Source organism: Haliaeetus leucocephalus, unplaced genomic scaffold (assembly GCF_000737465.1).
Source record: "Haliaeetus leucocephalus isolate CR32 unplaced genomic scaffold, Haliaeetus_leucocephalus-4.0 Scaffold944, whole genome shotgun sequence".
Classification (NCBI taxonomy): domain Eukaryota; kingdom Metazoa; phylum Chordata; class Aves; order Accipitriformes; family Accipitridae; genus Haliaeetus; species Haliaeetus leucocephalus.
The window spans coordinates 2,466,759-2,481,649 of NW_010973380.1; the positions used below are offsets into that span (position 1 = coordinate 2,466,759).

The following is a 14,891-nucleotide window of genomic DNA, read 5'->3' on the forward strand; positions in this document are numbered from 1 at the left end:
CGGCCGCGGCCCCAGCCGGGGAGAGCCGCGCGGTGTCCGTCGCTTCGCGCCGCCTCGCCCTCGAGCGGGTTTCTCCTCAGGGAGCGGTTCCCCGGAGAGCCCCCGTCCCTTCCGCTGCCCCTCAGGCGAAGCCCCCCCTCAGCTCCCGGCCCGGCCAGCGCCTCGCCACCGTCAGCCCGCCTCCCCCGCACCCCCGCGGGCGGCCTCATCCTCCCGCCATGGCTTTCTGCCGGCGCCTGGCCCGGCTGGCCGCCCACCTGCAGGACCCGCGGAAAGTGGCCGCCTTCCAGCGGCTCTGCGGGGTGGAGGGGCCTTCGGGCTGGGCCGAGGCGGAGCAGCGGGCCGGGGGCCGGGGGCGGGTGGTGAACGGCGGCCCCCCGGCCGCGGAGCGGGCGGGAGGACGGGGGCATCCCGCCGGGAACGGAACGGTGCCCGGCGGGGCGGCCCCCCCGCAGCGGTGGAGGAGGAGGCCGCGGCGCAACTCCCTCACGGAGGAGGACGGCAGCCAGGAGTTCTCTACCCGCAGCCGCTTCCTCTACTATCTCTTCAGCCTGGGCACGGAGCTGGGCAACGAGCTCTTCTACATCCTCTTCTTCCCCTTCTGCATCTGGAACTTGGACGCCTGGCTGGGGCGGAGGCTTATCATCATCTGGGTGTGGGTGATGTACCTGGGGCAGTGCACCAAGGATGTCATCCGCTGGCCGCGGCCTGCCTCCCCGCCCGTGGTGAAGCTGGAAGTCTTCTACAACTCCGAGTACAGCATGCCCTCCACCCACGCCATGTCGGGCACCGCCATCCCCCTGGCGCTCCTGCTGCTCAGCTACGGCCGCTGGCAGGTAATGCTCACCTCCTCGTCCTTCTCCGCGTGTTTTCCAGCCCCGGGGTAGAAGGGTGTGACAGGCTTGATTTCTTCTGGGAGGGGAGGTGGCTGAGTTTGGGAAAATGTGAAATTCGTGCCTTTTTTTCCTTGCCTGCCTCCCCCTTTTTTAATTTAATTTTTTTTTCTACGATCCAAGCGAGCGCTCAGGTAACAAGAACTGTTGTAATGATTCTGTCTTCTGAATGGAAGTTCTGCTGACTTTGTGAATGGTTAGCTCAGTATGCATTAAAAGTCCGCGTTAACAGTTTGCATTTTGCTCTCAGGAGGTTTTTTCAACTTTTTTCTTATAGGGCGAGTGTTTTGCATAGAGTTTGGATAGGCATCTGATACTTTTTCAGGCGTTTGGGTTTACTGAGTGAGAATTTGGTGGAGAGCCAGGAGCTAAAGGGCTTTTTGCTGATCCTGCTTTGCTTTGAGTCACTTTGTAGCTTGAGGCGGTCTGTAGCTTTAGCCTTTTCTTTAACGCCGTCTTTTAGTTTCATTACCCGTAAACTGGAAATTATTTTTTTTGTTTTGAGGAGTACATATGCTTTTAGATGGTTTTACAACTATTAATGTGCTAATAATTAGCAGGAACTGATAATCTCTGATCTTTTCAACACCTTCATTCAGCAAAATCTTAAGATCTGCCTATTGCACTCTGGGTCAATATATTAAGTTAAAGTAACGCTGCTGATCATCTGGTTTACACAAGCTGTGGCATGTGCTCTGGCGCTTGCTGTTAGCAGCATGGGGAAAGAACTCCGAAGAAAGCACAACGCGCATTCAGCTCTCTAAATCTCTGCACCAGCTTCAGTAGTAAATGAGGGAGAAGGCTTTTCCCAGGCAACAAGTGTTCAGTGTAGGGTTTTGAGGGCTGTGTGTGATGTTTAAGAAGTTAGGCAGTAAATCTACTCTTAAGTTGTTAATGTTTACAAATTCTTATTATACTACCTGCCTATTTTAAGTCAGATGTATGTCATCTTGGTGGAGAGAACTCTCTTTTTAAGCTTTATGCAGAGGCTGAACTCCTGTCTTCCTAGTTACTGTTAACAATCGCCAGTTGTCTGCTGTCACAGTGTGACAGTTTGTGGCTCTACCTCAGCATATAGAATGGGTGCCTGAAAGGAAGGAGATAGTTGAAGGTTAGAGGTTGTATTTGACCTCTCTTTAACCAAAGTTTATATATCTACTTCTGCAAGGTGATGCAGCATGCCCAAAAGAAAGCTATTAGTGATTCATGTTCTTTGCTAGGAAAATGTGAAGTATCACTCTGCTAGAGTTGTGCAGGCATCAGAAAATGCCATGTGTTGTGGGTGTTTGAAATAAATATTTGGAGTTCTGTCACTGAGATGCTTAATATTAAAGTGTTTTTTTAAAATGACTGACTAAAACCTGAATATTTGATTATTACTTGTTAGATGCATAGGACTGGTGTCAGCTGGAAGAATGAACTGGTTGTCTATTTCTTTGCATGTGGGAAACCTCATTCAGTAGTATCAGTTGATTAGCTTTGCACAGACTGATGTCATGTGTACAAAGGAGAACCTGGCTTCGTTGCTTTTACAGAACCAGCAAACTGACAATGTGTGAAACGGGTTTTTTGCCAGTGAACCAAGTTTGTTCTTTGGTTTGCCAACCCTGCAACTACGGTCTGAAATACTGTGCTAATTGACTAAACATATTCATAATGAATACATATTAAGAAATAATAAACATTCAGTGTTGTTATTATTCATTTAGAACCATGCTTAAGAAATGAGGAAGCAAAGTGTTTGAGTCTTAATTCTAATTCCTTTTTCCTGTGAAATGCATAGCAATAACAGACCTCTCTGAAATCAACTTCTACCATTTCAAAATGTTCAGTTAAGAAAAAAACCAAAACCCTTCTGATTGATTCGCCTCTTAAGAGAGTTAAGCTTTCATCTAATTCTTCTGCTGTTCTCTGTATTTTACTTGCGTTGAAAGGGAGTAGAATCTATATGGTAACTTGTCATGCTTTTCTGGAAATAGGTGGGGTTAAAAAAGACTGACCTCAGAACTTCTTGGAAAGCTATTAATGATAAAGGAACTTGTAATAACTCTGATTTTATTAAATTATACATGTTTACGAGTAGATACGGATGGTTAGATTTAAACTTGTGGGCAAATGGTAGGGTACAGTCTTTCTATATATTCAGTATAAGCAAGCATTACACAGACCCTGATGATGATGAGTCCACATCTTAGGACTGTTTGTTCAGAAAAATCATAGTGGAGCAAGACTGAGTGTGAATTTAAGCAGATACAGCTATAACTCTTTGCAGGGACTTTTATTCTGGAATACAGGTAACTTTGAGTTAGGCACTTTGAAGTTTATACTAAACCAAAGAAAGCCACTCTTGCTCTAAAAGAGGTTACTCCAGTGAGAAGGGAATCACTTTGCTGTATAGTTTACTTGGAGTTTGCTTTCACTGGGCTATGACTTCCTAGTATTGTGTAACAGTTCTTTTCTATCAGAGACAATCTCTGAGTCTTTCCCTTGACCAGCATGGAGAACAGAGCAAATCTGCTCTTATTTTTCTATGTATGGCCCAAATTATCCATGTAAAAACAGATTTTTTTTTTTTTATTCCAGTAGGTTTTCTTTTAACCTATTGAATTAAGTTTGTGCTTTCCTAGTTTTCAATGCCTATCAGTAATCCTATTACAATTATTTTCCTTTCATGTAGTATTCAAAAACATTTTTGACTATACACAGTAAACCAAAAATATTTGCTTATATATTCAATTGCTCAAGTAAAATATTTTCAGAGATGATGTATTTTAAAGGTGGTTGTGACAGATTTTCACAGTTAGAGACTTTGAGCACAGGGAATATTCAATGCAACCAGCTTTCAGACAGAAACAAATTATATGTTAAAATAATTTTCATAATAGCTAACTGTTCTATCCATTGTGGGATATAACTTTTCAGTTTCGCCTTGTATTATGAAAGCTTGCCTGAAACTTTCGATTCCACTTATGTAATCTTATATATTTATTTATTTAATATTGTTAAATCTCAACAGGGAAAACCACTTTTTGATTTGTTCAAAAACACTTTGAACAGTGTTTCAAAGACACTTCAGGAACCTTGAAATACAAAGCTCATGCCAAAGACTCATGAGAATTTAGGAGTGTTATAGATGTTGATTTTTTTTTCTGTCTTTGAAGCTCTGATACCCTGAAAGAGGAGGACAAACATTTAAAAGACAGTGAGATTATAGATCTTAATATGATGTAGGAAAATATACCTTTATCACATGGGGAAAACCTGCTTTCTTTGAAATATTGACAGTTTGAGCCCGTCTGGCTTGTATCGTGTCCTGAACGAGGAGGAAGAGATGGTGTGAACTGCTAATTATCTACAAAATCTCCAAAAGCCTAAGGCTGAGACTACAGGAAAAAGTCTTCTTTATATTTTATTCGATTACTTTGAACTGCTGATTTCAAATAGGTATCAACACATGAAATGGTGCTTGAATTAGGGTGGTACCTGAATGTATTATAACCCTGCTGTTTTATTTTGAGGAGGGGAAAAAAAAAAAATCAGTCAGGGAGACAGAAAATATGCTTTTCTCCTAGAGTTCCTGCAGGATGCAGCCTTCTCTAGCAGTAGTTGTCTGTATTAGGAAGTGATGGGTTTGTACTCCTTCCTGAGCTCTGCATTAATGAGCTGAGTCCGGAACTGCTGACTCTCACTGTAGGCCGTTGAACAAACTTCATTAAGTTGATATTCAGCAGGAGCTCAGAGCCTTGATTGATGAGTAGCTGGCCTCTGTAACTACATTAACCAAATTTATGAATGTTTGAAAGGGCTTATCTTCTGAAGCAGTTTAGATCACTAAGTACGACAGCATTGTCCTCACTATGTACTTGTCTGCCAATATTTTATATGCAAATCCTATAATCAGTGACTGTCTTTCCAACTCACTGATGATAATGGTGACCTTAATAAGCACTACTGCTAAACCTGCAGTAGAATGCATCTATTCTGTAATGATTTCTTTGACTGACACACCTAAAAGTATTTTTCAGTTTTCATTTATTTAGTGCTCTACTGACTTTCCATAGTACCAATTGTGTAAGAATGTCATGTGGTACTGTGTCAAACACCCTTCCAGAAATCTTTCATCCGCATCATTACTTTCATCAACCAAAGCTGATGAATCTAATCAAATGAGATGGGTTTGACAGGATCTTTATTGGGATTTCAGAGAGATCTGCATCATTCTGTGATTCTGATTGACCACTGCTAAATACCACTTCTAGAATCATCTGCCTGTTCTTTCATTTCAAAAAGCTAACTTCTCTCAGATCCCCACTGGGAATGGGGAATAATTGGTTATCAGGGTTGGATGAATAGCCCAGTCGTGACACTGCTATAGTAAGAATTTTACAGAAAGTGGACAAATCCTAGTTTTAAGTGACTGTCCTTATTGAAAGGCTTGCATTATCAGTAAGATTGATGTAATGATAAGACTGGAAGCTACACATAGGAGGCTCTTGCATATGAAGATGCCTTATCTCTCAGAGAAGCCAAAATGGATTTTGGCTGAAATACTAAAATGTTGTGAAGAAACTTAGGCAGAGAGATGTGTGCTTGTCTAATTGGTTTTCTTACATGTGTTTCTTAAAATAAAGAATCAAACAAAAACTCTACTGACATGAGAAGTGTAGCTGAAGGGGTGATCTAAAAACCCAGAATTGCCCACACAGTGAAGGGCTCTTGAGAAAGAGAGGTGGGAGTTTGAAGGGTCAGCACTGGCCTTGTCTTGTGTATTTGAGTAGTAAGGTTGTCTTTTGTGGGCTATATTAATGTCTGTAGTTTACTTGTAAAGGAAGCTGGAAAAAGGAAATGTTTGATTCAGGTGCTCTTAAAAGTTTAAAACAATGTAGCCAGTTCTTACAAATCTCATTGGGGAATCTCTGCCAGAGGTATGCAGCAGCCTGTCCTATTAAACTGTGTTGATTGGCATTAAATATATTTTTTTCAGTTTTGCATAGGCAAATCTTTAGTTAATGTAAAGGACCTTGGGGGAAATATGTAAAAACAAATGCGTTAAGGTTAGATGCAGAGTTTTTGATGAAGAAAGGACTCAAAGGAAATACTTTCCTTCTCAAGCAACTTTTTTTTTTCTTAGTGGATTGTCTACATGTAAAGCACTCCTTGTACCTTCAAATAGGGTCTGTTATTAAACCTGAGAAAACTTCAGTTTGCAGAAAACCTATTTTTTTAGGTGTTGGGGACATAAGCAGAGCAAGCTGTAGGTGATTCTTGCTGGGTGTGTTAAGGGAGGGGATTTTTTTTCTTTTTTTTTTTGTAATGACTGCAAGGAAAAGAAGGAACAGGCTCCAATTCCTATTGTAATGCCTTAATTTCTTTTCAGATTATGTGTAGCAGAAAATGAAACCTTTTAACTCCCTGCAGGGCTGGCACTGGAAGCTTTATCTTGGAATTTAAAGAAGGGGTTCTTTTAGTGCCATGTAGCACTCTCAAATTTTTATGCTTTTTGATTTTAAGGTTTGGCAGTGGAAGAAGGAGGGAAGTAATTGATAAATGTAGCTTAACTAGTGTTATTTACCACTTGGCCTGTTTTGAAAATGCAGGTGTCTGTTTATTTTTCCTAAAATGACTGATAAGTGGTCTTTCCTTTTTAACCATCCTCCCTTTTCTTCTGCTCCCTCCACAAAATCATTTATATGCTGTGCTTTTTGTACTCCTCTGGCCAGCCAGGGTCTCAGAGTCATTCCTGTAAACATTGATTATAGCTTTTCATGTGACTATTGCTAATACATAGCCCAAATATCTTATTAAAAGCATGATGCTGCAACTGCTGCTTGGATTCTTTCAGTGAACTCTGGCCCAAAATAATTATCTCAAATTCAAGTTGAACTTCTGAATAATCATATGATTAAAAAAGATCATTGAGTAATACTGTAGAATGCTGAAAATATTAGAAAATTAGTTTGGAACCCTCTGTGGATGCTGCAAACTTCTCCAGTGTAGAATGTGCTTTAAAAAAAGTAAAGAAATGAGCATCTAGAGTGTATTTTAAGAGTGTTCCATTATGAAAGAAGGAATTTTCTGACCTAGGTCAAAGCTTTTAGGACAGATTGTTTCCTTATGAGCATTTTTAAACAATGGTTATGTTATTAAGACTCTTGGCAAAAGGTCAGATTAAGTGGAGGGAGGAGGATAGGCAATTGAGGGAAACGTTTTCTATGTCATCCAGTCAGAAGCTTGCAAGCCCATTTCGGAGGATGTAATTGAATAAAATGATAATTTCCTATTAAAAACATAGGGCATACAATTCTCAAAGACTTACTGGGAGTAGTTTCACTGCTATTTTCCAAATATGACCAATTTAATTCAATTTCTTTGATTAAAACCAGATTCTGGATATGGGAACAAAATTGAGGCCTGAGAGAAGATGAGTAGTCTACTCAATCAGCTTTATTCCTAGCTTTTTCTTAATATGTGAATTTAGGAAATCAATTAGCCTTTTTTATCCTTGAGTTTTTGTTTTTTAAATTACATGCTTGGTGATCTGTCCCTTAGTCGTATACATCAAGACTGGGACACTTTTCTTAATAGGTATGGTGCCTTCAAAGAAAGCATCTTTTCAAACATTCAAAAGCCAAAATGTCAGCAAGGGTATCTTTTTAATCTATATGTTGCATTTGTCTCTATCTCCAATCTCTGCCTTGCTGTCAATTCCATCTGCCTCCACTTCATCTTCTAGTATTGTATTTGTACTACATGCTTATGCATTTATCGAAGCTTTATTCTGGCCTTTGGAAAAATATTTGTGTAAGCTGGATATTGGTGATTTGATCTAAAATGGAATGCGGGCTACTTTTGTCAAGGAGAAAAATGGCAGATTAATGTTGGTTTTGAGTCAACATGTGATTTTGAAGTTCAGATTGAGTTCTATGCAAGTGTCTATTTTTGTGTAAGATTAAGATTTTCAAATCTCAAGTTTTTCGCTTTTTTTTAATTTAGAAAAAAGAAAGCAGTATGCAGTTCAGTAAATGCTCCTCATACTCAAAATTGTTGAGGTGGCATGGTTAGCTATGAAAGCATAATGAGTTTTTGAGGATATACATAAGGTGGTCTTGAGGGCACGGAGGCAGACTTTTGAGATGTTTGTTTCTAAAATGGGCTGTTCCTGATTATCTGTTTCAAAGTGACTCTAAGTATGGTCAGGAATGAAGATATGTCAATTCTGTTATCAGAAAGAACAAGCTGAGAGAATGAAACCTGGTTTTTATATCTACCTCTGCCAGCTGTGATCTCTGACAACCTTTCAGACCCTCATCTGAAAGGAGGTATGATGCCAGTCTGCCTTTTGATGCCTAAATGAGTAAGAATAGCAATGAATTGGGGAAGAGGGTAGAAGTGAACTTGTGATCTTTTGTCCTTTGTGCCTCTGTAGGTCTGATCTGGCATGTGAGGAACCGTGGAACAAAAATTGCTGGAATTCAGCAGTCTTGCTTTAATATCTTTTTAAGTAGAAGCTGTCAGCGTGTCTGTATACAACTATGTAGAAAAGATCTAAAAGTTTATAACTCAAAGGTAATTGATAATTATTAATTTTCAAATTTGTGAATGCGGTGTTTTCCAAAATGAGAGACTCAAGCAAACCTCAAAAATTAGTGCTTACAGCTTTCTTCCGTGAACACTTGAGATTAGTTTATATTAACTTTTCACATCAATTTTTCATAAAATGTGCCAATTTTGAGTAGAAAACATAGTAAAAGCTGTTTGGTGTTTTGTTTTTTTTTTTTCTTTGAAGATTCATTTGTGATTAGGAGAGAAGCTTTGTGAAATCCACTATTTATTTTAAGACAGGGCTGATAAAAAAATATTAATAGTCTTAAGGCACTATACTAATACAAGGTATTTTGGTATTTGGGAGGATTTTGTATGCCTAGGCAGTGGGAGGTTACAGATACTTATAACCACGGTATAACCAATGTATATATGCAAAATACATACAGGCAGTTATTTTCTAGATGAAACAATGTTTAGAAAATACTTGCTGGTACCTCAGTGTTGCATTACTTTCAGACAGTAATTTGGAAGTAAATTTATGGCATCAGCTTTTTTTTTTTAAGAATAAAGATGATGTCTCCTGTAGGTGTTATGACTTGGCATGCTGCTGAGCAGTCTTCTTGCTGAGCTACGAGGTGTGTGGGAGTGTTAATATTCTCCTTTAGTCACCTTGTACACCTATCCCTACATGTGAGGACAAAATATGTGGTTACTTTATCACCTCAAGGCAGATTTTAAGCAGGTGGTACCAGTTCAGTGTTCTAGGAATTCTTGAACCCAGTGGCTGCTTTTAAAAGTTATGAGCGAAAACAGGCTATTTACAACAGCCTGCCTGGGACTCTAAAGACTCCTCACATACACCTTTTCCTTCATATTCCTTGTTCTTAGGATCTTGCTGTTTAGCTGCTCTAACATCATCTCTCCCACAATCCCAACTTTTACCCGCAGTATCATTAGCTGCTACAGCCTGCTGAGCTTAGCACTTCATTGGTCTTCCTGCTAAAGCTCCAGCTTCTGTTTCTGTTGGGTATATCAGAAATGCAGGAAAAGTCTTAATTTATTAGAAGAAAAGCCTTACCCTTGATTGGAGCCTGAAAGCACAAAAGATGTGAGCTAGGAAACAAGAATGGACATACAGTATCAAGTGATGGGCAAAAAGTTTCAAACTGTTTGACAGTGTGTGAACACATGCAAGCTCACTCTACCACCAAGTAATTGTGATGCTATTAAATTTTCTGGTTGAGAGGTTTGCATTGCTTCTGGAGGTAGTAAATCTTCCCTTGCTAGTCTCTGACAAACAAGAAGCTGTCTTCTCAGGCTTTCATCTTTCGGAGCATGTAAAGAGGTGCTAGAAGCTCCTCTTCAGAGAATATAGGGTAGGGTACACCTGTCCCTGTATATACAGCATTTTGGCTTTGGTAGTCCTCTGTGGGGGAGAGTGGAGCAGCACCATCCAGGGAAGTTGTGTGGCTTGAGTGTATTCCTGGTGCAGGCAGCATTACTTTTACCCTGATATCAGTGGAAATGATGGTAGAGGCATAATGGGGATGAGTGATGGGGCTACACTTGTAATGTATTCTCTTGGCATAGGGTGCAAGGATTACTTTTGTGGCTGCTATAACAATGTCAGCATCTGATAGCTCTGCAATCATCTCTTGAGTATGACCTAGTTACTGGTGTATTGCCCATTATTAGCATAATTCTGCAGGGCAGGAAACTGAATTTGTTCCTTCATGATTTCTGTTAGAAATAAGTCATTAAATACATAATTTTGTTTAGGTACAATTTGTAGATGAATGTAGCAGAAACAAAGACAAATGTTGCTACAGGAATTAGAGTTTAAACTAGATATAACACCACTGTGAGCCGGGCACTTGGAATTGATTTTAATGTGAAATCTGTTTCTTATGTGAAATGTAAGCTTCCCAATCTTCTGCGAATTTGAGAAAATTTTTTTAGGTTAGTCAGGCTAATGTGGTCCTGGAGCTGAGAATTCAGATTGTTGGAATAATGCAGAAGACTGATAATCTTCTCTCAAGCCTTTCTTTGAAAGACTGATTTAGAAGCTTGTCAGTCTTTTAAGTGGCCTTCACATAGGACATAGAACTTTCTCTAATAAGATTAAAGATACTTTCTCTAATCTGTTGGGTATTCTACCCTTCAGGTTATCCATAAAAGGAGCAAGGCAAAGACCAAGAAAACTGCCTAAAATTCCTAGTTTTTATTCTGAGATTCAAGTACATCTAGACTGCCTGTTTATATTGAAAATGTTTATCATTGCTTTCGTGTAGGAAGTGAAGCAGTTTTGGAAACGTGCCATTTTGTCTCGTGACTGCTTCTTTCATAGAACTAATAATTACTTTTAACACTGAAAAAAGGAAGCTGTGTCCTGTCTTGTACAATATTTTGCAATATGGTAATGGGGAAAGTATTTCTTACTGTGCTGTAATATGTGAATTAGCATACTTTTATCCAAAACCTAAGAAAGTTAAAATACTAATTTTCTACACATGCTGATATATGCTTATTAAAACAAAGTATTTAGTTTGTTCCTGTTAAACAGTCCTTATTAATAAAAAAAATCTATCAGAAGATGGAAATAATTGGAAAAAAGTATTTGTTTTTATTTAATAAATGTGGATTTTAAGAGGAAATTTATGTGGGTTTCTAGAGAACAAAAAAGAGTACTGTTCTAGGAGTTTCATACTGATGGTCAGAGATTGAGTCAAGGATTGCAGAAACTATAAAACAGTGTGTAAGGAATTGAATTTATTTGTAAATTATTATGAGTTTTGCCTTTTCAGGAGAAAGGTGAAGCTACTAGATTCTGTCTGGATTAATTGTTAAAAATACTAGTATACTACGTAGCTGCTTCACCCAGTGTAAAACTGTTCCACAGTTTATAACACAAGGCTTGTCTCTGCCCATATTGCCAATTTAGGATATCATAACATAGCAAGACTAACTGCTACAAAGATCTCTTAACTTCTTACTGCTTTGTCTGAAAAGATAAGACCAACGTCCTGAAGTTCATATATCCTGAATGCAAAGGAAGAGGACAAGGAAAAAGTTGAAAAAGTTTGACTTAATGTTTTGACTTTATGGAAAGTGGACTTATTTGAGGTGGTCTAATTGGCTTGGGTAGGCTAGGGCAAGGAAAAGGGTGAGCATAAGTTGCATTAATTGGAGTTAATTGTCGAATTCTTATAGATGGAATTTTTAGTATTTTTTTTCCAAATTCTAATACAATCTTTCAATTTTTTCCCTACCAGTATCCCCTTATGTTTGGACTGATCCTTGCATTCTGCTGGTGTGCTTTGGTTTGCTGTAGTCGAATTTATATGGGAATGCATTCAATTCTGGTAAGAAAATAATCCTAGTAAAATTTTATTTTAATGTTGTTCGGATTACATAAACTTCCATCACACTTAAGTTTTTACAGTGCAGTAATTGTATATAGCTTTTTATTTTTATTTTTTTTAGTATGTCCGACCGTATAGGAACGGAATACTTAACATTTCTCCAGCAGAGAAATTGAGATAGTTAAAAGTGGATGTCAAACTTATATTAATTTATACTTTTCTTTCATAAACCCAATCCACAGTTGAAACTTAGCTGATGTTTACTAGCAGTTTAGTGCAGAAATTGACTGTACTGAAGTGTAGACTCAGTTTTCCTCTACAGAGTAGAAAGAATTTTGCAGGATGAGAGAGTGGCTGTTAACATCCACTCAAAGCATGAGCATTTCAGAGTGCCATGCTAAATGCTGAGGTTTCACTTGCCAAAGCTTCTAAAGAACCAAATAATAAAGTTGTCATCTTTGAAAAACAGACTTCTTCGTTAAAAAGGATTAAAAAAAAAAAATCAAACTGAAATACAAATGGCATGCAATGTAAAAATGGGAAAACAAGAAAACGACAAAATGGTAATCCGAATGGAAGACCACTAGTAAGTATGGCTAAAGAGGTTTTTGAGGATCACTTGCTAGAGGGGAAAAGCTAACAGAAAACAGTAAGCCTGGTAGTGAGTAGTGAAGCTGGTAGATGGTCACAGTGTAAAAGGAGGATGTGAAAATAAGGCAGCTCAGAAAAACTGCATGATGTATTTGCATTAGTGATTAGGAGGCTTCCCAAATCAGAACCACTTGTGTGTAAGACAATGGGATGAACTGATATTTCAGCTGACAGTGTCAGCTGACAGATAATGTCTTAGAACAAAGTCATGCAACAAATAGTGATGCATCATATAGACTAGGTTATTCAGCAGTTTCATACCTGAATCTTCTATAGTGTTTGAGTGAATACAATTAACCATGTGTTGCCTGTAATATAAATCAACCATGGTGCCTAAGTTTGGAGGGGGTGGGGGTAGGGTGGCAAATATGGCAGAAAGTTGTTGTGGTTGCTTCTGAAATGAGCAAGTGTGACTTTCATATCAGTCAATTGTATTAGCTTTTATCAGCGTTCAATTAGTGGAAGTGAATAAAAATGATTCATTGAAGATGGCGCAATAAAAATACTGCTGACAAAAGTCCCACCTCCTGGCTCACATGGAAGAGTTGATAAGTATGTGAATGAAGGTGATCCGGTTTCTAGTGCTTGGATTTCTAAAAAGCTATTGACAAATTCCTTCCTAACAACTTAAGGTGACAGAAGTTGCAGATAATTCTGTGCAACTGTGATTCATCAACAGTAACTGAAATTTAATGCTAAATTACAAAATAGAGTAACCTTTTAATTAAGAAAAGACATTTTTAAAACAATAATAAAACTGAAAATCAAGTATGAAGCCACAGAAGTTCCCTCTTCCTTTAATATTTAGAAACAGTTTTCCATTCGTGCAGTATTGTTAATTCTGAAGCTGGAGTGGAAAGTCTAAGCTGCTCTAATGCTTAGCTGCAGTGGTCCTCGACTGCCTTACCAGCTGTTGCTGCCAGTGTGCCTGGGTGTTGGCACTCAGGCACTTAGATCCAGTGTTGAGTGTTGGCAGAACTTATTTAGCTGGGCTAGCTTTGTGCTGACTGTAGGCTGGAATGCCCCAGTCCTGGACAAGGACCTTTGTAGCCAGCAGATAGGTAGATCTACAACTTTGTTTGATCATGGATCATTTGGTTATGGCTTCATTCATGATAATGATCATTCATGATCTGATCATGATGCAGATGTCCTACTAATAGGTGATGAAATGCAATTCCTTACGTTATCTTTAGCATAAAAAAGATTTAATCTTGTACAGTAAATGAGAAAAGATGGGAATCCACAAGTTGCTTTTAGCAACAGAGCAACTAGGCTTGTCTCCATGCTAATGTAACTAAATTTTTTTTTTAAATAGCTTTTGCAATGAAACCGTATCTTTCTCTCTCTCCAACAGGATGTTATTGCTGGATTTCTGTATGCTATTCTCATCTTGGTTGTCTTCCATCCAGTTGTGGACCTGATTGATAACTTCAACTTAACTTACAAATATGCACCCTTAATTATCATCAGTCTCCATTTAGCCCTGGGCATCTTCTCTTTTACTCTAGACACCTGGAGCACATCGCGGGGGGACACAGCTCAGATACTGGGCTGTGGTGCTGGAGTAGCCTGTGGTTCTCACGTTAACTACATAATGGGTCTAAAGCTAGATCCTCTTCCCGATATGTTACCTTTATCTCTTTCCTCTCTCACTGTGACTGTGTTTGGAAAAGCCATATTGAGGTTGTTGATTGGAGTAATAGTTCTGTTGTTAACAAAAGTGGCAATGAAAAAAGCCACTATTCCATTGGCATGTAAAATATTTCGCATACCACATGACAATGTACGGAAAGCAAGACAACGCATGGAAGTTGAGCTTCCCTATCGCTATATTACGTATGGAATGGTTGGGTTCTCCCTCATGTTTATAGTTCCTTGCCTGTTCCATTTTATTGGTCTTTCTTGATGCAGTTTTATCACTTTAAACAGGGAGGACAGAGCAAGTTGGTTTTTGAAGAGGTGCACTAGTTTGCTAAGGGAAGGCCAGTGAGCTTGGCTTTAGCAGGGTTTTCACTTTAACAGCAATACATAACAGGCAAAGCATTTAAAGAACTTTGCACATCTTTGGGTATGATACGGGGCCAGAAGTCAAATATCAGTCCACCAGAAGTGCTGAACTCTATAAATGCTATGTCTAGACTTATTGCTGTAACAAAGTATCTGTGTGTGTGTGATGCAATGAATGTATCTGGAATGTCTGTCATACTGTACCTGTATACATTGACATTTTAACAGGTATGTCTGACAGCTAATCAGAAAGCTCCATTCATGATCTGTTTGCCATTTCATAGTAATTTATTCAAGTTGTTGGACCATAGACTGCTAAATTTGCTTTCCTCTATTCTTTCCTGAAGTCCTGCTTCAAGATGTTTCAGCTAATAGGCATTTCTAACGGACCAAACTTGTAATGAGGTTGAATTTTTCTAAAAACCAAACA

At 38.9% G+C, this 14,891-nt stretch overlaps 1 protein-coding gene across 1 annotated transcript; it reads left to right on the forward strand.

Moving 5' to 3' along the window:
* Window positions 1–218: 218 nt before the first annotated feature.
* SGPP1 (sphingosine-1-phosphate phosphatase 1) lies at window positions 219–14,434 on the forward strand. The gene is made up of 3 exons (XM_010584187.1): window positions 219–836; window positions 11,711–11,800; window positions 13,809–14,434. Exons 1-3 carry the CDS (start codon window positions 219–221, stop codon window positions 14,358–14,360), a joined length of 1,260 nt encoding a protein of 419 aa, XP_010582489.1. The 3' UTR covers window positions 14,361–14,434.
* Window positions 14,435–14,891: the final 457 nt, after the last annotated feature.

Bases quoted from the DNA above. Each gene is read 5' to 3' on its own strand.
- SGPP1 (XM_010584187.1), top strand. From the start codon at position 219: ATGGCTTTCTGCCGGCGCCTGGCCCGGCTGGCCGCCCACCTGCAGGAC. The intron at 837-11,710 runs GTAATGCTCACC...TTTCCCTACCAG, and splicing joins TCAGCTACGGCCGCTGGCAG to TATCCCCTTATGTTTGGACT. The intron at 11,801-13,808 runs GTAAGAAAATAA...TCTCTCCAACAG, and splicing joins TGGGAATGCATTCAATTCTG to GATGTTATTGCTGGATTTCT.